Genomic DNA, 27137 nt, shown 5'->3' with positions numbered 1-27137 from the left:
TGTTCTTGTGTAATTAGCATGTAATATTTTTCAGAATATATAAAGGATACATACATAATTTATTGGGACTGTTTTTCTTCATTGCTTCTCTTTGATAGAAGAGCCAGACTCTGCCCTAGAGGAACTCATAGTATATTTTTGCTCATCTTGATTTCCTTATTGTCTAAAATGGCATCTGTAATTTTTTCTTGAACTAATGGGTACATGAATTGAATAGTAGTTTCATGGACTTTGGAAAAGTGATTGCTTTATCAAGTTGTAAAAGGGGGAGAATCATTGTTAGAAATAATTGGCTTTAAAATTACATGTTTGCTATGAGTGACGTAGATCTGACCATATGCATTTGTTTTCTCTCTCTTTGGAGACAATGTTAAAATAATATTAATGGGAGGGAAAGAACAAACCTATAGCATTGAAGGAATGATAGCTTACTCTCAGTAGACGAGCAGTTACAACACATTTCTGAAAGTGGCAAAGAGTAATGATAGATGAAACAGATGAGAACAGAGGAAACTTCTGTCCTAAAATATTCAAGAGGAAACTGCAGCAAACAGAGATTCTAATGTATCCAACAGAATATCAAACAGAATCTCAGAGAATCTTGGGATTTAAAGTCAGAAGAAAAGGATGATTGAAAATGGGAAGGAAGAATAATTGAAAAACTATATATGAAGTAGTTTTGCTTTCTTTTTTACCCAAGCCCAATGTGACAGTCAGTATAATTTTTCCCTGCCCTACACCCTTCCCTCAGAAATGCAGAGGTAATTTCTTCTGGAAATAAAAAACAAGCACAACGGGGGCGCGCAAACACACACACACACACACACACACACACACACACACACACACGCGCGCGCGCGCGCGCACAGACATTTGTGTCTGGAGATAATCCCTCCTCATTCTAGCTGAAAGGGAGTCCCCAACTCACATGTATATGGTTTCCATTCATTCTTCTTTTTTCTTCTTTCTTAAGTATCAATGGACAACCAAAGCTTGCCTCCAAAGGAAAAAACAAACAAACAAACAAAAAAACCCAGCAGTATATAAGTAAAATACCTGAGACAAACAGAAAATTATCACCAGATGAAACAGATAATTCCTGGATCAGAAGAAACCTTAAAACAAACGAAATGTCTATTTAGTTTTTTCAGAGGAATGAAAATAATGTTGCCTCTGTAAAGTAAGAACAGAATAATTATTTTTAAAAATCAGAACAAGAAAGAGTTCTTGGAAATTAAGATGTTTGCACAAATTAAAAAAAAAAAAAACTTGGGTGGTTTAGAAGATAAATTAAGTAAATCTCTTTGAAAATAGTACAAAAAGAAAAAGAGTATATGTCTGTAATTTAACCAGTAGATGTTTCAAAAAGGGTAAAGAGAGTCACTTATCAAAAGGTAACATAACATTCCTGCTACTTAAAGATACATGTTTCCATATCAAAAGGAAGAGGGGGAGCAAAGGGCAGCACAGCCAGTGAAAAGACCCACATCTAGGCACATCATTGTGAAATTTCAGTATAATAGGAGGGAAAATCCTAAAAGCTCCTAGGGAGGGGGAAAAAAAAAAAAGATAACCTGTAAGGGAATGAGAAAGAGATGAGCATAACTACAGTGTAAACACCCTTAGGGCAGGCATTTTTTTTGTTGTCATTACTGTTACATAGTGAGAGCTAAAAAAAATAAAATGTTGGTTAAAAGAATGACTCACATCTCACAAGCACCTCTGAAGGTTTAGAAGAGTGGAACAGAATCTCCAAAGTTCTGAGAGAAAATGATTTAGAACTCAGAACCTCTGAAAACTATCAAGTATGAGGATAAAATAAAAACATTCTCAGGTATGCGAGGACTTAGCACACTTACCTCCTAACTCATACACCCTTTCTGGAGAAGGTATTTGAGGATCTTGAATGGTAAAATTATAATGAAAACTAATAAAGATGATGGCATAGGCTATTAGAAATGGCGGGTTAACTTATGAGTACAGTAAAAGTAATTCCAGAATGACAGCGGTGCAACAGGTCTAGAAAGTAATTGGTTTAAGTTCAAATAGGAAGTCACAGGTCTCCATAAAAAATACCTGTAAGGGGAAGAATGGAATGGAATTTAGGTTGTATATAGAATGACAAACTGGTAGATGTCAGTGATGATAGAAGGATGCTTTTTCCTTTTAATTAGGAAAAAAAAGGACATAAGAATTCCAACACATATGTAATACCCTTTGTAATACTTTAAGCAATAAAAAAAAAAAAAGAATTCCAAGGAGAAAATCCTGCATAACCAACATATAATTGTATTGTAACCCTTTAAACTGAGGTTTAATCAAATCCTCATCTTCCATAGTCTAAAAAAATGCTAATTCAAGAAATATGTAAGCATAAAAGTAGAAGCCATTAAAATAGTTGCCCCAGGGATCAAGACTCTTGGATATTGGGGCCGTGGATATCTCCTTTAAAAAAAAAAAAATGTTTCTATTGATTTTTTTAGAGAGAGAGGAAGGGAGAGGGAGAGACTGAAACATCCATCCTCTGCCTCCTGCACGCCCCCTACTGGGGATCAAGCCCGCAACCTGGGCATGTGCCCTGACCTGAGACCTCTTGGTGCATAGGAAGATGCTCAACCAAGTGAGCCACGCTGGCTGAGCAGTATTTTCTTTCTTTTCTTTTTTTTAAACTATATGCATATATTTGGGGTGGGAAATGTGCTGATGCATAAGATGAGTGGCAGGTAATGTTTTGTGGATTCTTACCTTTTGCAATGAAAAGTTAGGTGGCACCTCTAACTAGATGATTGAGCTACTTCTGCTATGTCCATATAAATCAAATCATCCTCATCTATTCCATATAATCAACTTTTAATTATATTGGAATTAAAACTGAACAACTTTTACAAGGAACATAGATCAGAATTAACTGAGCATCTCGTGTGTTTGAATTGTAAATATAATTGTTGGTATTTCCTGAGTGCTTATTGTATGGTAGTGATTGAATTATCCCATTGAATCATTACAATAATTATCTAAAGAAGTTATTATTAATCCTATTTTATAGATGAGAAAATTGAGTTTCAAATTTAGAGAAGTTAGGTGACTTCTCCAGATTTGCACGGTTGATAAGTGGTGAAGTCATTTAATTGCTCTAATCCAGTGATGGCGAACCTTTTGAGCTTGGCGTGTCAGCATTTTGAAAAACCCTAACTTAACTCTGGTGCCGTGTCACATATAAAAATTTTTTGATATTTGCAACCGTAGTAAAACAAAGATTTACATTTTTGATATTTATTTTATATATTTAAATGCCATTTAACAAAGAAAAATCAATTAAAAAAATGAGTTCGCTTGTCACCTCTGACACATGTGTCATAGGTTTGCCATCACTGCATCTAGTCCATCCTTTTTTTCTAGACAATTTTTATTTTTATTAAATCTTTATTGTTGAAAGTATTACATATATCCACTTTTTTCTCCTATTGACCTCTTCTAGCCTGCCCTTGCCCCTCACCCCAGGCCTAGACAATTTTTAAATGTGTAAATATTTTCTTTCATGACTACAGGCCAGTTTACACATTTTTAAAATATTAGTGTTTAGCCGAAACCGGTTTGGCTCAGTGGATAGAGCATCGATTGGCCTGTGGACTGAAAGGTCCCAGGTTCGATTCTGGTCAAGGGCATGTACCTGGGTTGCGGGCACATACCCGGTGGGGGATGTGCAGGAGGCGGCTGATCGATGTTTCTCTCTCATCGATGTTTCTGATTCTCTATCTCTCTCCCTTCCTCTCTGTGGAAAATCAATAAAATATATTTAAAATAAAATAAAATATTAGTGTTTAATGGAATTGCTGATTTCATATCCAATAACTAATTATAATAAATAATTAGATTGATTGCCACACACTAAATACACTACAAAGTAAAATCTAAATTTGTTTGCTTACTTTCAAAAAATATTTTTTACTAGGAAATATTTCAAACATACAGAAGTAGATATGTTACAGTAGTGAAGCCATGTGTCTCTGTCACCTAGTTTACATATCTATTAACTCACTAGTGGCCCAGTGCACAAAATTCATGCACATTACCAGGGAATTAGAGGAAATATTGTAATATTGCTATTTGCCCTTTCTCTATAATAGAAATGTCAGAGATGAAAGAAAATTAGTAAAATGTATATGAAAATCTTCCACCTGTCAGAGTCTGGGGCACACCGTGGGACCCAGAGTCAAGTCCCCGCCCACACGCGCCTTGAAATCCCACAAGACCCAGACCTGGCTGGCCCCACCCCCATTGGGCGAGATCCAGACCTGGCCGGCCCCATGCCTGTCAAGCCCCACCGGGTGTGTGTGTGTGGGGGGGTGCAGCCTCAGGTCCCCCAGCCTGGCGCCAGGCAGGGGACACAGCCTCAGGTCCCCCGGTGCATGCCAGGTGGGGGGCACAAACTAAGGTCCCCCGGCCCGGTGCCGTGGCAGGGGGCGCAGCCTCAGGTCCCCCACCAGCCCAGCACCAGAGTGAGGGGTGCAGCCTGAGGTACCCCCAGCCCGGCACTGGGGTGGGGGGTGCGTGGCCTGAGGTACCCCATCAAGCCCTGCCAGACACAGGGCGCAGCCTCAAGGTCCCCCTCCACAGCGCCATGCAGCCTCAGGTCCCTGCTGATTGCTCATTACAGCTCATTACAGGAGTCCGCCTCCGCTGTGGGCACAGCCATCTTGTGATGGTGTGAGGATTATTTTGCATATTGCCTCTTTATTAGATAGGATAGCCAATCTTATTTCAACCCTACCTTTACCTACTTCCCCCTAGGTTATTTTGAAACAAACCTCAGACATTATATAATTTTATCTGTAAATATCTCAATATAAATTCTCTAAAAGAAAAAGATTCTTTTTTTTTGTTAATCCTCACTGAGGATATTTTTCCATTGATTTTTAGAGAGAGTGGAAGAGAGGGGGAGAGACAAAGAGAGAAATATCGATGTGTGGTTGCCTCCTCCACAGGCCCCAGGGATTGAGCCTGCAACCGAGGTACATGCACTTGAATAGAATCAAACCCAGGACCCTTCAGTCCACAGGCCGACACACTAGCCACTGAGCTAAACCAGCTAGGGCAGATAGGGATTCTTCTAAAAATTAAGCATAATATCATTATCTCACCTAAAGCAATGGTAGTTCCTTAACATCATTAAATGTCCATTCATTGCTTAAATTTTCTCTATTATCTTATAACTTTATTTTCTTTATAGCTTGTTTGCGTATAATTTGTTTCTGAAAATTAAAATTCCCGTGTTTAACTCTATATTGAAGTAAGGTTCATAGGTTATAAGTGCCTGTTCCGTTTCTTAATATGTAGATAACCTGCTGTCTCTTCTTTTTCTGCTCGCATTAAAGAAACTGGTTTTTCCTAATAGAATTTGCCACAGTCTGGATTTTGTTACCTTGTATTTTTTGTAAAATGTCATTTACATTTAGAAATTTTATCAGAATCAGATTTAGTTTTTCCTTGTAGGGAAGCAGATTACTTCAGAGGTCTCATTATGTTCTACCTGGAGGCACACAGTGTCTATTATTTCTATTCTGTGGTGTTAGCAGCCATTAGTGATCATTATTTCATTAGTGGGTGCAAAAATGACAATATTTTAATTTTGTCATTCTAGTATTTTTTTCATTTGTTAGAATAATTCTGTAAAGAAATACTTCCCATTCAAGCTATTCCTATTTTGAGATACAATTTGTAACAAAATAGGCAACATATATGTTTGATTTTTTTTTTCTCTTTATTGTATCAATTGTCAGGTGAATAAGTTGGTTCCCTAGCATCTTCCAAGGCTAATTAGTTTTTTTTAAGTATTCTATGACCTCATGGATTTAAATATATGATATATTTTAATTCTTTGCTGATATAATTCTTATTGATGGTGAAACTGTTTCGTCTTTTCCTATTATGAGCTTCTTCAAGTTGGCTCTTGAGCCCTTTAGTCACTCCATCTAGTGTCTGATAGTTTCCTTGCTTTCTAGTATAACCACATTTTTAGATTTGTAGATTCATCTTATATGTTTCTTCCCTCAGATGTGGAATAAGATATTTTACTAGGATCATTTGTTTCTTTTAAAGGGAAATAGTATTTAAACACTACATCTGGGTGCTAGGAATGTTCTTTGCAATTCGTTTGTTCCTTATTTTAGGATTTTGTCAATGGACAGAGCTAGGAGATAGTTTTTCTTAATATAAAATCCATCATAATCCATACTTATACTTCTAATTCAAATTTGGACTACAGAGTTTTTAAAATCCCTTATTATTTTATTATTTTATATTTGTTTCTGCCTATGTTAAAAATCTAATTTCTGAAAATTATAATTTCCACGTTTAAGTCTATCAAAGTTATAGACAATGAAATCTAGCTCCTATCCCTAAATTCCTCTTTCTCCTCCTAAAGCTGTTTGTTTAATCAGCTAACCAGCAGTAAATGTGGCTTTTTAGTTTTTAATTAATTGAGATTTAACTAAATTAAAAATTAGTTCCTCAGTCGCACTTGCCACATTTTACGTGTTCAATAGTTACTTGTGGCCAGCTGCTATATTAGACAGCATAGATTACAGAACATTTCCATTCTTGCTGAGAGTTCTGTTGGACAGCCCTGCTCTAGAGACCCCTCCCTTTTTAAAATTAGGTGTTTATTTTATTCTTGTGTTGTTAAAAATACAAATGACAAATGCTGGCAAGGATGCAGAGAAAAAGGAACTCTTGTGCACTGCTGGTGGGAATGCAGACTGGTGCAGCCACTGTGGAGAACAGTATGGAGTGTCCTCAAAAAGTTAAAAATGGAACTCCCATTTGACCCAGTGATCCCACTTCTAGGAATCTATCTCAAGAAACTAGAAATACCAATCAGAAAGGATATATGCACTCCTATGTTCATAGCAGCACAATTCACCATAGCTAAGATTTGGAAACAGCCTAAGTGCCCATCAGCAGATGAATGGATTAAAAAACAGTGGTACATCTACACGATGGAATACTACACTGCTGTAAAAAAGAAAAAATTCTTACCATTTGCAAAGCATGGATGGCACTGGAGAGCATTATGCTAAGTGAAATAAGTCAGTCAGAGAAAGATAAATATCACATGATCTCACTCATTTGTGAAATATAATGAACAACATAAACTGATGAACAAAAACAGATCCAGAGACAGAGAAGCATCAATCAGACCATCAAACCTCAGAGGGAAAGTAGGGGAGGATGGGGGTATGGGGGAGAGATCAACCAAAGGACTTGTATGCATGCATATAAGCCTAACCAATGGACACAGACACCACGGCGGTGAGGGCATGAGTAGGGGTGGGGGGCATTGGGGGGATGAAGACACATATGTAATACCTTAATAAAAAAAAACTGTTTAATTAGCAAATAGATGAATGTAAGAGTAAATTAATTTGATTCTTTAAAAAAATAATATATAAGAAGTTATATCCTATATAACAAAACGGTATTATGCAAATTGACCATCATGCCCTTGCACAAGATGGCTGCCCCCATGTGGTCAGAGATGTCCACCACAAGATGTCCAGCAGGGGAGGGCAGTTTAGGGAGACCAGGCCTACAGGGGAGGGCAGTTGGGGGGGAACCAGGCCTGCAGGGGAGGGTAATTGGGGGCAACCAGGCCTGTAGGGGAGAGCAGTTGGGGGGGACTGGGCCTGCAGGGGAGGGCAGTTGGGTGTGACCAGGCCGGCAGGGCAGTTAGGCGTCAATCAGGCTGGCAGGGGTGTGGTTACGGGTGATCAGGCTGGCAGGCAGAGTGGTTAGGGGCAATCATGCAGGCACACAGGCAAGTGGTTGGGAGTCAGTCCCGGATTGTGAGAGGAATGTCCGACTGCCGGTTTAGGCCTGGTCCCTAGGATCAGGCCTAAACCAACAGTTGGACATCCCCCGAAGGGTCCCAGATTAGAGTGGGTGCAGGCTGGGCTGAGGGACACCCCCCCCCCCCACTGCATGAATTTTGTGCACCAGGCCTTGTGTGCTACTGCAATTTAAAAATGAACTCATAACACAGATAGGTATAATTTGTAACAACAAAAACAAAAAGGGAAGGGTAAGAGTCTGAATTTGCAAAGGGAAAACTTAACTTCAATTTAAGAAGCTTACTACTCTAAGAAAATGCAGCTCACACAAAAAAAATCAAATTTAAACTACATTGATTAGTTTTTCTTCAAGAAATGTTGCAGGGCAATGTTTTAAAGGTTGGGGAGTACAGGCTGTGATGGAGGAATGCCACATGACCTATCCAATTCTTTTGGTCCTGGTTGTTCCTGGCAAGTTCAAATCTGACATATTAACAGGAAACTGAGTTACCGACTATAACTGGGTGTAGCCATGAGAAAAGACAGCGTGTGTGTTTTCTAGTCCCGGCAGTGTGCAGTGCGAGGGAGTCCATACATGACACCTGCACACTGTGAGCACAAGCTAGATTTGAATCAGCAGAACCCCACAGGTAGCCACTTCTGTCTGTAACAGAATGCTCCTCTTACACCACCTACCTGTGCTGTCTTAGAGCAGCGGTTCTCAAACTTGAGTTGCGTCAGAATCTGGAGGCCTTTATGAAATAGGCTCCGACCCGAAGTTCTGATTCAGGAGGTCTTGAGGGAAGCCCGAGAATTGGCATTTGTAACAAATTCTCCGGGGACACTGCTGGGACTCTGGCCGGGTGGGGGGGCACTTTGGGAACTGCTACCTGAAATTACAGGCAAATTTGTCTATTTAAAGGAGGCTGAATCTGTTCTTCAAGAGGAAAACTGTGGTTATAGTCGAGGGAAATTATTTTCTGCCTAGGACCAAGGAGTGTGTAGTTATTCTAAAACGAGACTTAAGACTTATGGGCTTCATGGATCTGGCCCCTGGTGACGATGTTTGAGGCAATGGCGTTAACAGATTTCCCTGCCTGTGTTCTTTGGTTCTATTGATTCTATTTCTCTACTGAAGAATATTGTAGATAGTAAGAACTTACAGATTTGTGCTGATCGTTTGAAGAAGCGCCTCTTTAAGTGCTTAGGAGAGTAAATAGTACAGATATCACTGATACTAGAAGAAATAATGAAGCTAAATTTAAAATATATATTTTGTTTGTGTGTGTGTGTTTTTTACAGAGAGGAAGGGAGAGGAATAGAGAGTTAGAAATATCGATGAGAGAGAAACATCAATCAGCTGCCTCCTGCACACCCTCTACTGGGGATGTGCCCGCAACCAAGGTACATGCCCTTGACCGGAATCATGCTCTATTCACTGAGCCAAACCAGTTAGGGCTATGAAGCTAAATTTAAAATTGGGGCAAGTTCTTATGGAAGAACAAGGACTTTAATAAACCTTTGTTTCTACAGATACCCAGTTTTTTCAGTCTCCATGATGGTCTATGTAGGCTGAATCAGATTTTTTTTTATCGAAGGTAAAAAAAAACACCTGAAATCTATGATGCCCTGTTACAAATTGTGTTGAAAGTGGACCTAACCAGGATCGACAGCAACTGGTTCAGGAATCTGGAAATTTGATATTCAGCTCACTTAGCGAGAGAAGAAAGGCAGCCGCCAATGGCCATGCTGCGCAGGGCTCTCGCTGGCTCCGCTGGCAGGGAAGCCTTGTCCTGAATTCTCCTGGCCTGCCTCAGACCACACTTCTAGCTTTTGCTCCTCCATGGAAACAGCCTGTGAAGCAAAACTATGTGTACGAACTGCTTCTCCCACAGGCTGCTTGTCCACCAAAGCAGCCTAATGCCTTCTATGGAAGACTAACCTCTGCGGGGCCTGTAAAGACAGAAGCCGTTTCAAAGGTGGCAGCTTCTAGGGTGAAATAACATGTTTAGTTTTTAAAATCCCATACTGACCAGCTAGCTTCTGTTGTTTAAAAAGCTTGGGGTGTCAATACAGAAATGAAAAAAAAATGCTTAATAGGTATGCTCTCTCTGCTTACACACCTCATTATTTTACCTCTCTTCTCTCAAAAATCAACTCCTTTAATCCGTATGATGACCTTGCAAAATATGATTGGTCTCATTTCACATTTAAGGAAACTTAAGAAAAGTTAAGTTATTTGACTGAAGTTGTAATTAGTAAATGGCAAACTCCAACACAACTCCCAACCCAAAAGCAATGTTCTTTCTACACTAACCAGACTACCCATTTCTATTTTTTGTTTTGTTCCAGGTTGAAATAGACTATGTACATTTATTTGGGTATGTACACTGAGAGGCCAGATTATTATGACCACCTGATGTTTGTAGGCAAATTAGCTATAATTTCCTGCTGAAGTTGCTAGAGGACTAACCATTATAAATAGGGAAGCAGGTTGTTTACCACGACAGTAGAAGTTATTTTTTTTCCTGAAGATATGGGTAAACAATGTGATTTAACAGCCTTTGAACATGGGATACTTATTATTATGAGTGGCCAGATTATTATGACCACCTGCCTTTTGAGGGCAAATTAGCTGTACATCGTATGGGATATAGAAGCTGAAGGCCTATTTGAACACCTTTGCTGTCTGCAGTTACCAAGATAAAACGTCTCCAATCGTAGGAACACAGGATAGGACAGTCGAGCATTGGAAAAGAGTCATGCGGTCCAATGAATCACATTTCCAGTTGCATCATGCAGATGGAAGAGTGAGAATCTGGTGGAAACAGCATGAAAGCATGCACCCCACATGCATGAGTACAACCCTTCAAGCTGGTGGGGCAGTGTTATGGTTTGGGGCATGTTTTCCTGGCATGATTTGGGCCCTTTAATTCGTGTGGAACAACGTCTGAACAACACAACATACCTAAGTATTGTCGCTGTTCAACTTCATCCTATCATGTTGATGGCGTATCCCAATGGAGATGGCTTCTTCCAATAAGACAATTCGCCATGCCACGGTGCTCGTATTGTGCAGGAGTGGTTTCAGAAACATGAGGGAGACTTACCTTGCTTAGGTGGCCCCCACAATCGCCAGATCTCAATCCAATGGAGCATTTGTGGGACGAAGTTAAAAGAGCCCTCAGGCAGCTGGTTCCACAACCACCAAATCTCACAGAACTGGGCAGTGCTATTCATCAGGCATGGTGTCAGATTCCTCGCATCACCTTTCAACATCTCGTGGAGTCAATGCCAAGAAGAATCGCCGCAGTATTGAAGGCAAAAAGTGGCCCAACGAAGTACAGATGGGGTGGTCATAATAATCTGGCCACTTATCATAATATATATCCCATGTTCAAAGGCTGTTAAATCGCATTATTTACCCATATCTCCAGAAAAAAATCACTTCTACTGTTGTGGTAAACAACCTGCTTCCCTATTTATAATGGTCTGGCCCTCTAGCAACTTCACCGTGAAATTATAGCTAATTTGCCTACAAACATCAGGTGGTCATAATAATCTATATATATTGGTAAATGGTAATATATTTTACATGCTTTTCTCCATATTCTTTTTCTTAGTATGTCCTGAAGATCACTCCAGATTGCAGACAATATACAAAGATAATCCTCATTCCTTAAGTAGCTTCATAATACTGTACTTTTTGTGGATTGTTAAATATATGTAGCCAATTCCTTATTTATGGTCATTTTGATTGTTTTAGTCCTTAAGCACTGCAGTAGTGCTGCAATGAATAGTTGTAGTGCTGTCTAATGTATGTCTTTTTTTCACATATTATTAGAACCACTATATTTTTAACACTAATTTCCTCAGTGGGATTTTTGTTTCTTCTAATTATTAAAAAACTAGTAGCCCTGCACATGAATCCGTGCCAGTAGCTTGCTGCCACCCTCCTGTAGCTCCCCACCACCCTCCCTCCCCATTCCTCCCTCCCTCATAGCTTGCTGCCCTTCCCCCTCCTCTAGCTCTCCACTGCCTGCTTGTAGCTCGCTGCCCCACCCTTCTGCTGATCCATGATCCGGTCATTACGTGGTCGGTCATTATGTAATGACCATTTGCATATTACATCTTTATTATATAGAATATACTAATTATAAAAAATCTAATTTCATTTTATTAAAAAATAAAAATATATTGAGAGAGGTGAAATCATCTAAAATTTATGTTGCCCAGACAGACAATATTTTGGTGTATATGTGTACCCTTTGTTTTGAAAATATTTTTCAGTTCCTGAGTTCAGATCGAATACTATTTATTCAGTGAGTATGTTGAGATCCTATTGTATATACCTGTTTAAGTTTTTCTTTGCCATAATAGTATAAACATTTGCTTGTTAACACAAACTTTTTGTAAACATTTCTAACAGCTGAATGATATTATGCTGTATTGATTTTTACAATATTGTTCTTTTTAAAATTTTATTTCTCATCACCATTTAGCCACTCTGTGCACTCTTCTACCTCTACCCACCCCTCTTCCTCCACCCTGCACCATCACTACACTGTTGTCCATGTCCATGAGTTCTCTCTCCCCCCCCCCCCAATCTCACTACCCCCTTCGACCCCACTCAGAGCTGTCTGCCTGGTCTCTATCTATGTAAGTCTGTTTGTTTTGCTTGGTAGTTAAGTTTGTTCATTAAATTCCACAATGAGTGAAACGGTATGATACTTGTCTTTTTCTGACTGGCTTATTTCACTTAGCATAATATTCTCCAGGTCCATCCATGCTGTCACCAAGGATAAAATTTTCTTCCTTTTTATGGCAGGGTAGTATTCCATTGTGTAAATGTACCACTGCTTTTTTATTCACTCATCTACTGATGGATCTACTGGGCTGCTTCTAGATCTTAGCTATTTTAAATACACTGCAGTGAACTTAGGGGTACACATGTTCTTTGGAATGAGTGTTTTGGGTTTCTCTGGCTTAATTCCCAAAAGTGGAATCACTGGATCATAAGGTAGTTCCATTTTAATTTTTTTGAGTTAACTCCCCAGTGGCTACACCAATCTGCATTCCCACCAACAGTGCACAAGAGTGACCGCATCTCCACATCTTCACGAGTACTGTTGTTTGTTGATTCATTGATGATAGCCATTCTGACATGTGTGTACAATATTGTTCTTAATTATAGTACAGTGGTTAGACATTTAAGTTGCTTCCTTTTTTTTTTTTTTAAATCCCAACCCAAGTATATATTTTTATTGATTTGAAAGAAGAATGGGGAGAGAGAGAAACATCAAACCCTCAACCTTTTGGTACACACGTGAAATGCTCCAACCAACTGAAAAGCCCTGCCAGGGGCTCCCCCACCCCTTTTTTAATGTATTTCATTAAACATTTCACATAACTTTTCCCCTATTTTTAGGGTTATTGGTAAGCATAATTAAAGTTTTATCTTGCCAACATTTTTCCAAAAAATTCTGTGGATTTTGATAGCAGCATGAAGTGTTGTTTTGAAAAATCTTTGATAATTTGATAGGTTTAAAAAGGTATTTGAGGTGGAATATTTTTATGTGCCTATCATTTGTATTGCCTGATATGGGTCTTAACATGTTTTTGCCCATTTAACTTTTGGGCTCCTATTTTTCTAATAAGGTGGTATGAGTATTTTCTTATGTGTTAATAATGGTGACCATTTTTCTGTCATGTTGCAAATGTTTTTCAAGTGTTTTAATTTGATTAACATTTACATACTTCAGTTTTACATTTTTATGTAGTCAATTTTGGATATTTTTCCTGGTTCTTATTAGTAGGCTTGTTCTTTACTACCCCTCCAAAGAAAACAACTGGTTATTTGATCATTATTCACCTCATAAAAATCATTTGCATTTAGTACAAATCTTAATATTCAGGGGAGTCAAATACAATTAATATTTATCCAGAAGCAATTATATGTCAGGCATTTTACATGTTCTCTATCATGAGTATGACAGTTTGTCTTCATATACTGTAAATATCTATGTGTGAAAATATAGATGATTATATTATAGCCTCTTGAAAACTGTAAGTAGTATATTATTTTGCTTTTAGTATCTATCATGGTAATTAACTATAAAAATGTATTTCACAAAATATAATGAGTTTTCCTCCCCCTTCCTTAATTGTAGGGGAAAAAGTGTTTCTTCTGGTTGCTAATGTGAATTGTGGACTACAGATACATAGAGAAAGCAGATTGCACAGACGTGAATATTTTCACCAGGATCTAAAGACCAAAAATTTCTCTTCAGGCTTGTCATGGATTTTTCTGGACAAAGGAATCTGTGAAATTATGTGAATAGAGACTTTTTTCAAAATCATGGGGGAAAGAGAAAGAAGTCCAGACACTAACCAAGAAAATAAGGCAGACAAACACCATTACTATTATTGTTCATCTGATTTTGAAACTACACCACAGTCTTCTGGCCGGTCATCGCTGGTCAATCCCTCCTTACATAGTAGTAAGAAAAAAAATTCTAAAAGACAGTTTTCAGATAGTGAAGTCCATCACCAAGGTAAGCATTTTGTAAGAGAGTCCAGTAGACTTAGAAAACTCATTTTAAGGACTTAAAGAAAGCTTACATGAATAAAACTCTTCTATTAATATGTTTATTAATATATGCATGGAAATTGGCTGTTTACAGTTTGAATAGATTATATTTTTGTAAATTTATATAAATGTTGCTTATGGCACTGTATTAGCTTTTGTTATATTCAAAGTCATAATATATACAGAAGAAAGAACCATAATTAAGGCTCTTCATTTTGTTTTCTTCCTAAATAAATGCTTATTTTGGAGTTTTAGAGGTACTTTAAGGCAAAAGAAAATCAAAATGTTTGTACTTTTGTCTTCAGTTTTAAGAAGTTTTGAAAAGCATCGATATAAAGTGGTTAAGAGGCATTTTAGATTTGAGTAAAAGTACTTCCCCTGGGTAATATCGTGCTATTGCAAAAGTTCAGACTTGAGATCACCATGCAGTTTTCTATTAAACTATGTTATAATGGAAACAAGATTAATAATTATAAATAAGTTTTCTTATTAAAGTGTTACTAGTCTGGAACTAGCATTAATACACATTTGACTAGATAATATTATAAAAACTCTTCATTTTAATAAATCCCTGGTCAAGAAAACCCCAATGTATACTTAAAATGTGTAAGGACTACAAGTACGCCATAAGAAATGAGCTAAGTGAGGTGGTTATAGTCTGTGCTAATAAATGCAGCACAGATGTAAGTAACAGCAGTAGCTTAGAATGGTGAGAATTGAGATTGCAAGGCAAGGAGTGATGACATTGGAATCTGAAAAGGAAAACAGTAGCCAGGTCATGAAACACCTTGAATCCTATGCAATATATTGATTCTGTAGGAGAATAGCCATTGAAAAGATTTAGGCAGGGGTATAATTAAAATTACCTATATAAATTTTTACTTTGAAAAAATAATATTTGCTTTTTAAAAGCAATAAGAACACATGTTTCTTTCAAAAACAACCCTTTCATGGACCCCAGATTGAGCTTCTCAGGGATGTTCATACTTTTAATAATTGGGTGCTCACCCATCCTACGTTCTTTCCCTTCCTCCCTCCTTCCCTTGTTTTTTTTTTCCTTCTTCAGGATTTTGGTCTCTTCCTTTAGCCGTCTGTGTGTGCCTCCTTGTTTTGATTTTGTGGTTGAGATCATTATCTGATATTAAACTTTTGCTCTACATAATTAAGAAAAAACAGACCTTAGGGTTGAACCTTGAGAAATGTGTATTTATTCCCAAAAAATAACTTATATACCTAAGGAATTACTGGTAGGAATATTTGGATTGTTCAGTCCTCCCCCAGAGTGTTTTGGAGGCCACCCAATTAAGGAGTCGGAACATCTTAAGCCTTATTTGAGAAGATAATTGAGAAAAAGCTGTGAAAAAGTTCTAACATAACCTATAAGAAATTCAATTATTGCCTTCCCTCTGACTTGCAGTTTTCTGCTTTGCATTGTCTTCTGAATTAAAATCTGTGGTAGTTTAATTACATTAGATCTAACAATAGGACTAAACTTATACCTTCCCTTAAACACTAAGTTCATTTCCTTTGGTTAACGTTGCAATCACCAGTGTAGACTAAACTAAGAAAAGAACAAATATGATTAAAACAGTTTCTTGGCCCTGGCAGGGGTGGCTCAATGTAGAGCATTGGACCCATGCACCAAAGGGTCACGGGTCCGATTCCTGGTCAAGGGCATGCACCTAAACTACAGCATTTTGAACACTTGAATTTGTGGGTTTGTATGTTCTTGGGTGTTTTGTTTTGTTTTTTAATTTACTTTTATTGACTTCAGAGAGGAAGGGGGGGGGGAGAGAGAGAGAGAGAGGAACATCAATGATGAGAAAGAATCATTGATTGGCTGCCTCCTGCATGGCCCCTACTGAGGATCAAGCCTGCAACCCCGCATGTGTCCTTTACTGGAATGGAACCCAGGACCTTCAGTCCTCGGGCCAACTCACTATCCACTGAGCCAAACTGGGTAGGGCTAGGTTTGCATGTTTGATAGCAATTCTTTCCTTTCTCGTTTCTCAGCATATTTTATTATTTTAAAACTAGAGGCCTGTTGCACGAAGAGATTCATGCAATAGGCCTTTCTTCCCCTGGCTGCCGGCACCGGTTTTTTTCCGGCACCCGGGACCCAGGCCTTTGGTTTGGCTGCAGCGAGGCTTCAGGCTTCAGTCTTCAGTCTTCACTCTTCACTCTTCACTCCTCACTCCAGCCAGAGCCTTCAGTCTTCGCTCTGCGCCTGCGTATGCAAATTAATCGCCATCTTGGTTGGGTTAATTTGCATAGTTGCTCTGATTGGCTGGTGGGCATAGTGGAGTGACACCAATTTGCATGTTTCTCTTTTATTAGTGGAGACTAGAGGCCCGGTGCACAAAAATTTGTGCACTCGGGGGGAGAGGGGGTCCCTCAGCCCGGCCTGTGCCCTCTCGCAGTCTGGGACCACTCGGGAGATAACGACCTGCTGGCTTAGGCCTGCTCCCGGGTGGCAGAAGGCAGGCCCAATCCCTAGGTGCAGCCCCGGGTCGGGCTCAGAGCAGGGCCGATTGGGGATTTGGGGCGCCGCCCCCTGTCATGCACAGAGCAGGGCGGATCTGGAGGTTGCGATGCCACCTCTAGTCACGCTCAGGGTAGGGCCGATTGGGGGGTTGGGGCACCGCCCCCTGTCATACTCAAGGCAGGGTCGATAGGGAAGTTGCGGCACCACCCCCTGTCATGCACAGAGCAGGGCAGATTAGGGGGTTGGGGCGCTGCCCCCTGTCATGCACAGAGCAGGGCCCATCAGGAGGGTTGGGGCTCCGTACCCTGTCACACACAGAGCAGGGCCGATCAGGGGGTTGAGGAGCTCCCCACTGTCACTCACAGAGCAGGGCCCATTAGGGGGGTTGAGGCACCGCCCCTCGTCACACACAGAGCAGGGCGGATCAGGGGGTTGGAACGCCGCCCTCTATCACCCACAGAGCAGGGCCGATCAGGGGGTTGGGGCGCCGCCACTCTCACACTCAGGGCAGGGCCGATAGGGAGGTTATGGCTCTACCCCGTCACACACAGAGCAGGGCCCGTGGGGGTGGGGGGGGGGTTGGGGCGCCGCCCTCTATCACCCACAGAGGAGGGCGGATCAGGGGGTTGGGGCACTGCACCCTGTCATACACAGAGCAGGGCCGATCAGGGGGTTAGGGCGCTGCACCCTGTCACACACAGAGCCGCAGGGCGATCAGGGGGTTTGGGCGCTGCCCCCTGTCACGCTGATCCCGGTGCTGGGAGGCCTCGCGGCTCTGCTGATCCCGGTGCCGGTGCCGGGAGGCATATTACCCTTTTACTATATAGAATAGAGGCCTGGTGCATGGGTGGGGGCTGGCTGGTTTGCCCTGAAGGGTGTCCTGGATCAGGGTGGGGGTCCTGCTTGGGTGCCTGGCCAGCCTGGGTGAGGGGATGATGGCTGTTTGCATCTGGTCACACACCCTTTAGGGTGGGAATCCCCACTGGGGTGCCTTGCCAGTCTGGCTGAGGAGCTGAGGGCCGTTTTCAGGCTGATGGGTGACTGAAACTCCCAACCGCTCCTTTTTTTCTTTTTTTTTTTTAATTCTGGGCCAGCTTTAGCTCTGAGGCCTTGGCTGCTGAAAACAGGTTTCTGGCCTTTGTTTACTGTCAGTATTTGATACAGTGTTGCAGTCCGGCTGGCTGAAGCCTCGCTGAGTAAAGCAGGTTTCTGGGGTTTTGTTTATCTTCTATATTTGCAACATAGTTGCTTAGAGTTGCAGCTGAGAGGCCGGCAAGTCAGGCGGGAACGTTGGAGTCCTCCGTCACTGAAGCAAGCAAGCCTCCCTGTTCGCATCAGCTGCCTGGCTGCCGGCCACCATCTTGGCTGGCAGTTAATTTGCATATCACCCTGATTAGCCAATGGGAAGGGTAGCGGTCGTATGCCAATTAGCATGTTTCTCTTTTATTAGTATAGATATAAAACTCTATCAAAAGTTGGATGTATAATGATAAAATGTAATAAGAGTTTAGGACATGCATGTTTGTATATTACACATTTATTCTACTTCTTGCTTTTATCAGTAAAATATATTGGGATTTTGGTAGATACATATTTTACCCTTATTATATGTTTTTGCAATGTCATATTTTATTTTTAACTCCTGGACGAAGAAAAAAAGCATTTCCTCACCCTTTTTTTGGTGGTGACTTACGGGGCAGATGAAGAATGATATGGGAGTCAGTCAGATTCTCAGACCTATTAACACTACATTTGATCTTGGTAGTTTCAAAAATGAAAATAAAAAAGGTAGATGAAAGCTGGTATTTTTTACTTCAGGTTAAGTATACTTTTGCTAATCACTTTGTAGTCATACAAATAGAATATGCTAAAAGTAAATGTTCAGATATTTAGTATGTCAAAAGTTGGTTGTAGAAGCCCTTTCCATCTGACTGAATACTTGAAGTAAAATGTTAGTAGACAGTTTTTATCCTGATTTTTACATAGGCTTCAACTTTGAAATAGAACAAGTTTCTATTTATAGGCAATCTTGTTTGCTGAGCAATATAACGTTATACATAAAAACCAGAGATTTGGAATTATTAAAGTTCATCTTTTATACAATCATTTTTATGTATAAAGTTTCTGTCCTTCCAAGAGCTGAGTACATATTCCATAATAGCATATAGACACCAACACTCTGTTAACTTAGTATGTTAGAAAAGCAAGAACCTTCAAATGATGGACTCTCCAATTTAAAATTGGAGCATTGCTGTCCAATGGAAATATAATGCAAGTCACAAATGCAAGCCATACATATAATTGTATATTGTCTAATAACCCACCTTTTAAAAAAGGTAAACTCAATTTTAATATATTTTATTTAACCCAGCATATCCAAAATACAGTTAATATAAAACATTGTGTGTGAAATATTCTACATTGTTTTCAAAGGCAGAAGTGGCTTAATTCCAGACTACATTTCACAGCTATGGCATATTTCAGTTTGTACCACCCATACTTCCCATTTCTCAGTAGCCGCATGTGGCTAGTGACTACAATATTGTATAGTTTCGAAATTGCAAGTAGCTTTTCCTTTATTTCTTTTTATTACCACTTCCTTTGATGTATTTAAGCATTATTTTAGCTGGAATCCCAAATTAGTATGTATGCAAACACTTTCTTTATAATCTTTTTAATGAAACTTTATAATGTTAAATTGTAAGTGCTACTTGTTAATCTTGGCTTATTTACATAATGGAATCAATTCTTCCTGGCTGGTGAGATGGGTAAGGAAAGGTTGGATTTTCTAGGTGGTTTTTGTTGTTTTTTTACTCTGGAATGCATTTTCTTCTTGAAAAAATGCAGTCACCTTGGAGATTAAAGTTCATTATTTTTAACTGTGACAAATATCCAGAGCCTCTTTAAAAGGGAAGGTGTTCTGTATAAGGAGGCCTAAGTTTAGTGAACTTTTATAAAAATAACATTACAGATTTCTGTGATGGGATCTCTAATATGTATACTTTACAGATTTCATATCCTTATATTTTTAGAATGTAGTATTTAGTTTTTATCTTGTTCTCAAATTATGTCAGATGTTTTTTATATGAGCATCACACAAAAGAAAGCCCCTGAAAAAACATTTAGAATCACATCTGTACTGCTGAAGTATTTTTTCATTTTCAATCACTAATAAATGGGATAAAGTTCTTATTACTGGCAGAGAATATTTGTGGAAAACTTTGTTTTACAAGTATACTTCATTTAATCTTTAAAACAGCATAATTATGTGGTATTATCCTCATTCTGTGGGTGGGGAAAATAGACCTGGGAAGGTTTATTGAACTGACCAAGGAGATACTAGGTGGTAAGTCTTAGTTATAAACCCAAATCTTCTCACTGTTCAACATGTTGTCATCCTCTTCACCAAATAAAAAAGCAGAGTTCTAATTAATTTAGAGAAGACTTATATTTTCCTATTTCAAATACCTTGGCACAAATGACTTGAATATCACAGTTTTTTCCATTGTTTATTAGGCACCATGCTAATGCTCATGAAGCCCAGGTTCGAATTTCTGACTTGTCATCTTCTTATAAAGTTAAAAATGGTAAATCCTGATATTACCATCCTTTAAATTAATGTCAAACAATTCCTTATAAACTATTGTTATATCATTTTTATGGATCAGAATATTCTTTACCTTTCTTTAAAAGATTCCAAACCTTTCTTAATAAAAACGTTATATTAAGAGCTCTAAATAAAATTTGATATTTAACTAAATATTGTAAAATCAGATTTTAGGGAACAAAATAACTAAATAATATCATGGATCCACTTGTTAGAATGAAAAATAACATATTTTGGTACAGCTTTTTTCACTTTACAATATTACTGTTTATTTTTTAGCCCCTAAGAAACCAAGTCCTAAGGGTCCATCAAACAGAAGGGAGGTCCGAGTGGGATTTCGCTCCCAGAGCCTGAATAGGGAGCCACTTCGGAAAGATATTGATCTCGTTACAAAACGGGTTCTTTCTGCAAGACTGCTAAAAATCAGTGAATTGCAGAATGAAGTGACTGAACTCCACATCAAGTTAGCTGAGCAGCTAAAAGAAAATAAGGCTTTGAAAAGGCTTCAATACAGACAGGAGAAAGCCCTGAATAAGTTTGAAGATACAGAAAATGAAATATCACAACTTATTACTCGTCATAACAATGAGATCACAGCACTCAAAGAACGCTTACGGAAATCTCAGGAGAACGAACGGGCAACTGAGAAAAAGGTGAAAGATGCAGAAGGTGAACTATTTAAGACAAAATTTTCCTTAAAGAAACTGAAAATGATCTCTGAAGCTAGACACCTACCGGAGCGAGATGATTTGGCAAAGAAACTAGTTGCAGCAGAGTTAAAATTAGATGACACTGAGAGAAAAATTAAGGTAAAATTTCTACAGCTTCTAACTATGTTGTATTATTTTTCATTGGATATTTAATGTGCTCTATTAAGATTGCTTATTGCAGTTCATCATTTGAAGACTTTTTTAGTATTCTCAGTAAGAAATTAGGAAAAATTTAACCTTATATATTTAAGAGAAAGATGCAAAAGATTAAGGGCCACATGTTAATAGATGAATGTTTAATTCTGTGTGTCATAGTAATTTGGGGGAAATACAGTATTTGGTTATCTGATTGTTTCTCTAAATTGAAAATACTATATAATAGCTGTAGTGTATGAAACCGACACTTAAGAGCCATTGTATAAGAAATGCCACATACGTTCTGTTTTTACTCCTCTCAACATTTCTGAAAGACATCTTTTGGGCAGGTGTGCCTCTACTCCCCAGAATGAAAACTGCTATGAGAGGTAGGTGGAAGAATGTTGAGTTACTAGTATGAGAATACAGCACATCTTTATAAATATTTTTTTTCTTGAAATGAAAGAGGAAAATGGTACTATCCCATCACTGTTACACAGGGAACTTATATTAAACTAGAGGCCCAATGCATGAAATTGGCTGCCGGCGCCAGCTTCCCTCTAGCACCCAGACCTGGGCTTCCCTCTGGCCACCTGCAGGCACCCGGGACCTGGGTGTCCCTCGAAATCCTGGCTTCCTCCGGAAGGATGGAAGGAAGTCCAGTCTAATTAGCATATTGTGCTTATATTATTATAGATACTACCTTCTAGATATAACGTATCAAACAGAGTCCCTGAGTTAGGACTTAGAATTGCTAAGAATTGCCACACAGTTTGGAAAACAAAGGTAAGGAAAAGGTATGGGAATAATGCCTGCTGAGAGAGCTGAGGAAGGACAAGTCAGAACTGTAAATGAATTAACTTTTTGCATTGTATTTAATACATGACTGAAAGGGTATTTTTTAAAATCATAAATGGAAGTTAGATTTTGTCAAATGCCTTTCTGCATCTATTAATATCATATAATTTTTAAGCTTCAGTTCATGTGGTGCAACACATTAATTGATTTGAGGATACTTAATCAGTCTTGTATCCTGGGAATAAATCTCACTTGATCTAGGTGTATGACATTTTTAATGTATTGCTCAGTTTTTGCTAATACTTTGTTGAGGATATTTGCATCTATGTTCATCAGGGATATTGACATAATTTTCTTTTTTTGTGGTTTTGGTGTTAGGGTAATGCTGGCCTCACAAAATGAGTTTGGAAGCCTTCCCTCATCTTCACTTTTTGGAGTAGTTTGAGAAGGATATGTATTAATTTCCCTTTGGACCTTTGATAAAAATTCTCCTGTGAAGCCATCTGATCCAGGGCTTTTTTTGTTGGGAGTTTGTATATTAAGGATTTGATTTTGATAGTGGTTATTGGCCTATTCAGATTACCTGTTTCTTCCTAATTCAGCCTTTGAACATTGTATGTTTTGAGGAATTTGTTCATTTCATCTAGGTCAAGTAGGTCAGACTTGCAGCTCTCGAGTTTGACATGCTTGATCTAGGTTGTAAAATTTGTTGGCAGATAATTGTTTCCTATTATTTCCTTATAGTCTTTTGTATTTCTGTGATATCAGTTGTCACTTCTCCTATTTTATTTCTGATTTTATTTATTTGGCCCCTCATTTTTCTTGATTAATCTGGGTAAAGTTTGTCAAATTTGTTTGTTTTGGGAGAATCAATACTAGGTTTTCTTGATTTTTTTTTTTTTTTACTCTATTTTGTTATTTCCAATCTGATTTTTTTAAAAATATATTTTATTGATTTTTTTTTACAAAGCGGAAGGGAGAGGGATAGAGAATTAGAAACATTGATGAGAGAGAAACATCGATCAGCTGCCTCCTGTACACCCCCTATTGGGGATGTACCCGCAACCAAGTACATGCCCTTGACTGGAATCAAACCTGGGACCCCTGGGTTCGCAGGCCGATGTTCTATCCACTGAGTCAAACCAGTCAGGGCTCCAATCTGATTTTTATTATTTCCTTCCACTACTCATTTTGGGCAGAGTTTGTTCTTTTTCTAATTCCTTTAGGTGTAAGGTTAGATTGTTTGAGATTTTTTTTTCCTGAAGTAGATTTGTCTTGCTGTATATTTCCTTCCTAGAACTATTTTAGCTATGTCCTATACATTTTGGGTCATTATGTTTTCATTTTCATTGTCTCAAGGTATTTTTGGTTCTTCCTTGATCTCGTTACTAAACCATTCTTTGTTTAGTATCATGTTATTCAGTTCCATGTGTTTAGTGTGTTTTTCAGTTTTCTCCTTATACTTGATTTTTAATTTCATACCATTATGATCAGAGAAGATGTTTAATATGATTTAAATCTTCTTAAATATTGACATTTGTTTTGTGGCCTAACATGTGGTCTATCCTTGAAAATGCACTTGAAAAGAATGTATATTCTGTTGCTTTGGGGTGAAATGTTTAAAAGTATCAATTAAGTTCATATGGTCGAATGTGTCATTTAAGATGACTTTTTGTTGTTGATTTTCTGTCTAGATAATCTACCCATTGAAATCAGTGGGGTGTTCAGGTCCTCTACTGTGACTATTGTTGATCTCTCCCTTTATGTCCCTCAATATTTGCTTTATATACAAGGTGTCCCCCCAAAATGTGTACACACTTAACAGTTGATAGTGCAGTTGATGTTTCTTTTCAGACTTAACCCATTGAAATTAATAATTATTCTAAGTGTGTATACATTTTTTTGGGACATCCTGTATTTAGGTGCCCCTACGTTGGGTGTGTAGATGTTTACAAGAGTTATATCCTCTTGTTGAAATGGCCCCTTTATCATTATGAAATGCCCTTCTTTATCTGTTTGAACAGCCCATGTTTTAAAGTCTATTTTGCTTAATACAAGTATAGCTACCCCAGCTTTTTTCACTTTCATTTGTATGAAATAACTATTTCAATCCTTTATTTTCAGTCTTGGTGTGTCTTGCAATCTGAAGTGGGTCTCTAGTAGGCAGTATAAGTATGGGTCTTGTTTTTTGATCCATTTAACTACCCTGTGCCTTTTGGTTGGAACATTTAATCCATTTACATTTAAAGTAATTTGTGATATGTACTTTTGCCATTTTATTCATTGTTTTCTGATCGTTTTTGTAGTTCTTCCTTTCTTATTCTCTAGTATGTTGATGACTTTCTGTTCTGTTGTGTTTGGATTCCTTCTCTATGTGCTTCATATATACCAAGCTATGTTTATTTCTGTCTATTTTCAGTTGAAATCACTATATGTTTTATTCACCTCCTCTCCATTTATGTGTTTGTTACTATTTTTTTACTTCTTTTGTGTGTGTCTCTTAATTTGTTCTCATTACACATGATCTTCCCACTTTGCCTCTTAACCTTTGTATTAGCTTTGTAGTTGGTTAATCTGGTTACAAAGTGTCTTTTTCAGTGAGAAATTTTTTCCTATATTATTCATATTTTGTATCTTTCATAAGTACTTAAAGAAGTTCCTTAAACAGGTCTTGTAATACTGGTTTAGTGGTGACAGACTCCTTTCTCCTTTTCTTGTCTGGAAAACTCTTTATCTCCCTTTCTATTCTAAATCATAGCCTTGCTAGTACGGTAATCTTGGTTCTGCCAGTACCTTCTCATCCGCAGTTTGTGTTGAAAAATCTGCTGATAGTCTTATGGGAGTTCTCTTTTATGTAAATAACTGTTTTTCTCTTGCTACTTTTAATATTCTTGCTTTGGCATTTTACTTATATGTTTCATGTGGGCCTTTTTGAACTTCTTGGACTTGTATGTCTATTTTCTTAGCCAGGTTAGGGAAATTTTGGGCATTATTTCTTCAAATAAGTTTTTAATCCCTTGCTCTCTCTCTTGTCTTTCTGGTACCCTTGTAATGCAAATGTTGGTATGCTTTATGTCCCAGAGTTTCCTTAAACTATCTTCATTATTTTTTCCAATTATTATTTCTTTTTGCTTCTGATTGTGTGCTTTCTGCTACCATGTTACAGTTAGCTGATTCAGTCCTCTGCTTCATCTAATCTGTTGTTGTTTCCCTTCCCCAATATATTCTCATTTCTGTTACTGTATTCTTCATTTTTGACTGGTTCTTTAATGGTTTTTATCTCTTTGTTGAGATTCTAAGTTCATGTATTCTTTCCCTAAGTTAATTGAGTATCCTTGTAACCAGTGTTTGGAACTCTGTATTGCTTTTCTCCTTTTTGTTTAGTTCTTTTTGTGGACTTGTGTCCTATTCTTTCATTTGGGACATGTTTGTCTTCTCATTTTGGTTTCCTCCCTTTGTTTCTGCAACATTTCCCAGATCTTTATTTTTTCCTTCTTTGTGCTACTTTGGGATTAATTTGTTTTTTGTCTAGTCCATTGAGGTGTAAAGTTAGGTTGCTTATTTAAGGTCTTCCTAAATTCTTAATGTATGCATTTATTGCTATAAAGTTTTCTTTCAGAGCTGCTTTTATTGCATACCATAAGATTTGGCTTGTATTTCCATTTGTATTTGTTTAAAAGATAAATTTTTTTTTAAAATATATTTTTATTGATTTCTTACAGAGAGGAAGGGAGAGAGATAGAGAGTTAGAAACATCGATGAGAGAGAAACATCGATCAGCTGCCTCCTGCGCATCTCCTACTGGGGATGTGCCCGCAACCCAGGTACATGCCCTTGACTAGAATCGAACCTGGGACCTTTCAGTCCGCAGGCCGACACTCTATCCACTGAGCCAAACCGGTTTCGGCAAAAAGATAAATTTTTTTTGAGATAATTTTTTACTTCCCTTTTTTTCTTTGACTCAATAGTTGTCTAAAAGTGTGTTGTTTAGTTTCCACTTAGATTTGTAGATCCTCTCATTTTTTTATTTTGAAATCAGTTTCTTGCCATTTTGGCTAGAAAATATAGTTGGTATGATTTCAGTCTTAAATATGCTTGGATTTGTTTTGTTCAATTATATGATCTTTCCTGGAGGATGTTTTATGTGCACTTGAGAATGTGTATTCTGTTGCTGTTGAATGGCATGTTCTGTTATATCTCTTAAGTTCAGTTGTTCTAAAATGTGGTTTAATGCCAACATTTACTTATTGATTTTCTGCCTGGTCAATCTATTTATTGCTGATAGTAGGGTATTAAAGTCCCCTAGTATTACTGTATTGTCTTTTTCTCTGTTAAAATTCATTATTATTTGCTTAATATATTTCAATGCTTGGGCATTTGGAACATATGATATTTATGATTGATTGATACATCTTCTTGATGTATTGACTCCTTTATCATTATATAATGATCTTCTTTGCCTCATGTTACCCTTTTGGCTTGACGTCTGTTTTGTCTAATATAAGGATAGCTGCCGTCTTTTGATTTCCGTTTGCTTGGAATATCATATGCCATCCTTTCACTTGAGTCTGTATGTGTTTTCAGGGCTAAAATAAGTCTCCTGTTGGCAGCATATAATAGGGTCTTGTTTTTTACTTATCCACCCACTCTATACTTTTTGATGGATAAATTCAATACATTCATATTTAAATTGATTATTGATATATAAGGATTTACCATCACCATTTTACCTTTTGCTTTCTGGTTATTTTGTCTTTTCATCTGATTCTGTCTACCTTTGTAAGTTTGGTGGTTTTCTATGGTGAGTTGCTCAGTCTCCCCCCTTTTTTTATGTTACATATCTCTGGTTTAGGTATTTGCTTTGTGGTTACAATGAGGTTTACATAAAACATCCCAAAGGTAAAATAGTCCTTTTCTGCTGATAGCAATTTGTTTTTATTCACTTATGTTTCATCTTTTTATCCTCCCCTCTTATATTTTTTAT

The 27137-nt window shown here is 38.1% G+C and overlaps 1 protein-coding gene across 2 annotated transcripts in view; it reads left to right on the top strand.

The window, feature by feature from the left end:
• Positions 1-27137, top strand: part of LCA5 (lebercilin LCA5) — a gene marked incomplete at its 3' end in the record, with an annotated part of 89155 nt that overhangs the window by 52792 nt on the left and 9226 nt on the right. Inside the window, exons 3-4 of one of the 2 annotated variants that reach the window (XM_081095076.1) lie at positions 14000-14383; positions 20790-21319. In XM_081095076.1, the coding sequence (XP_080951202.1) occupies positions 14188-14383; positions 20790-21319 (726 nt within the window). In that variant the 5' untranslated portion in view covers positions 14000-14187. Of the gene's footprint in view, positions 1-12819; positions 14384-20789; positions 21320-27137 lie in introns of those variants that run through there. The other variant, XM_081095075.1, reaches the window with a different exon arrangement.

This window comes from Myotis nattereri (genome assembly GCF_964212035.1).
Source record: "Myotis nattereri genome assembly, chromosome: 6".
Taxonomy (NCBI): Eukaryota; Metazoa; Chordata; class Mammalia; order Chiroptera; family Vespertilionidae; genus Myotis; species Myotis nattereri.
This window is presented reverse-complemented; position numbering and strand designations above follow the sequence as displayed.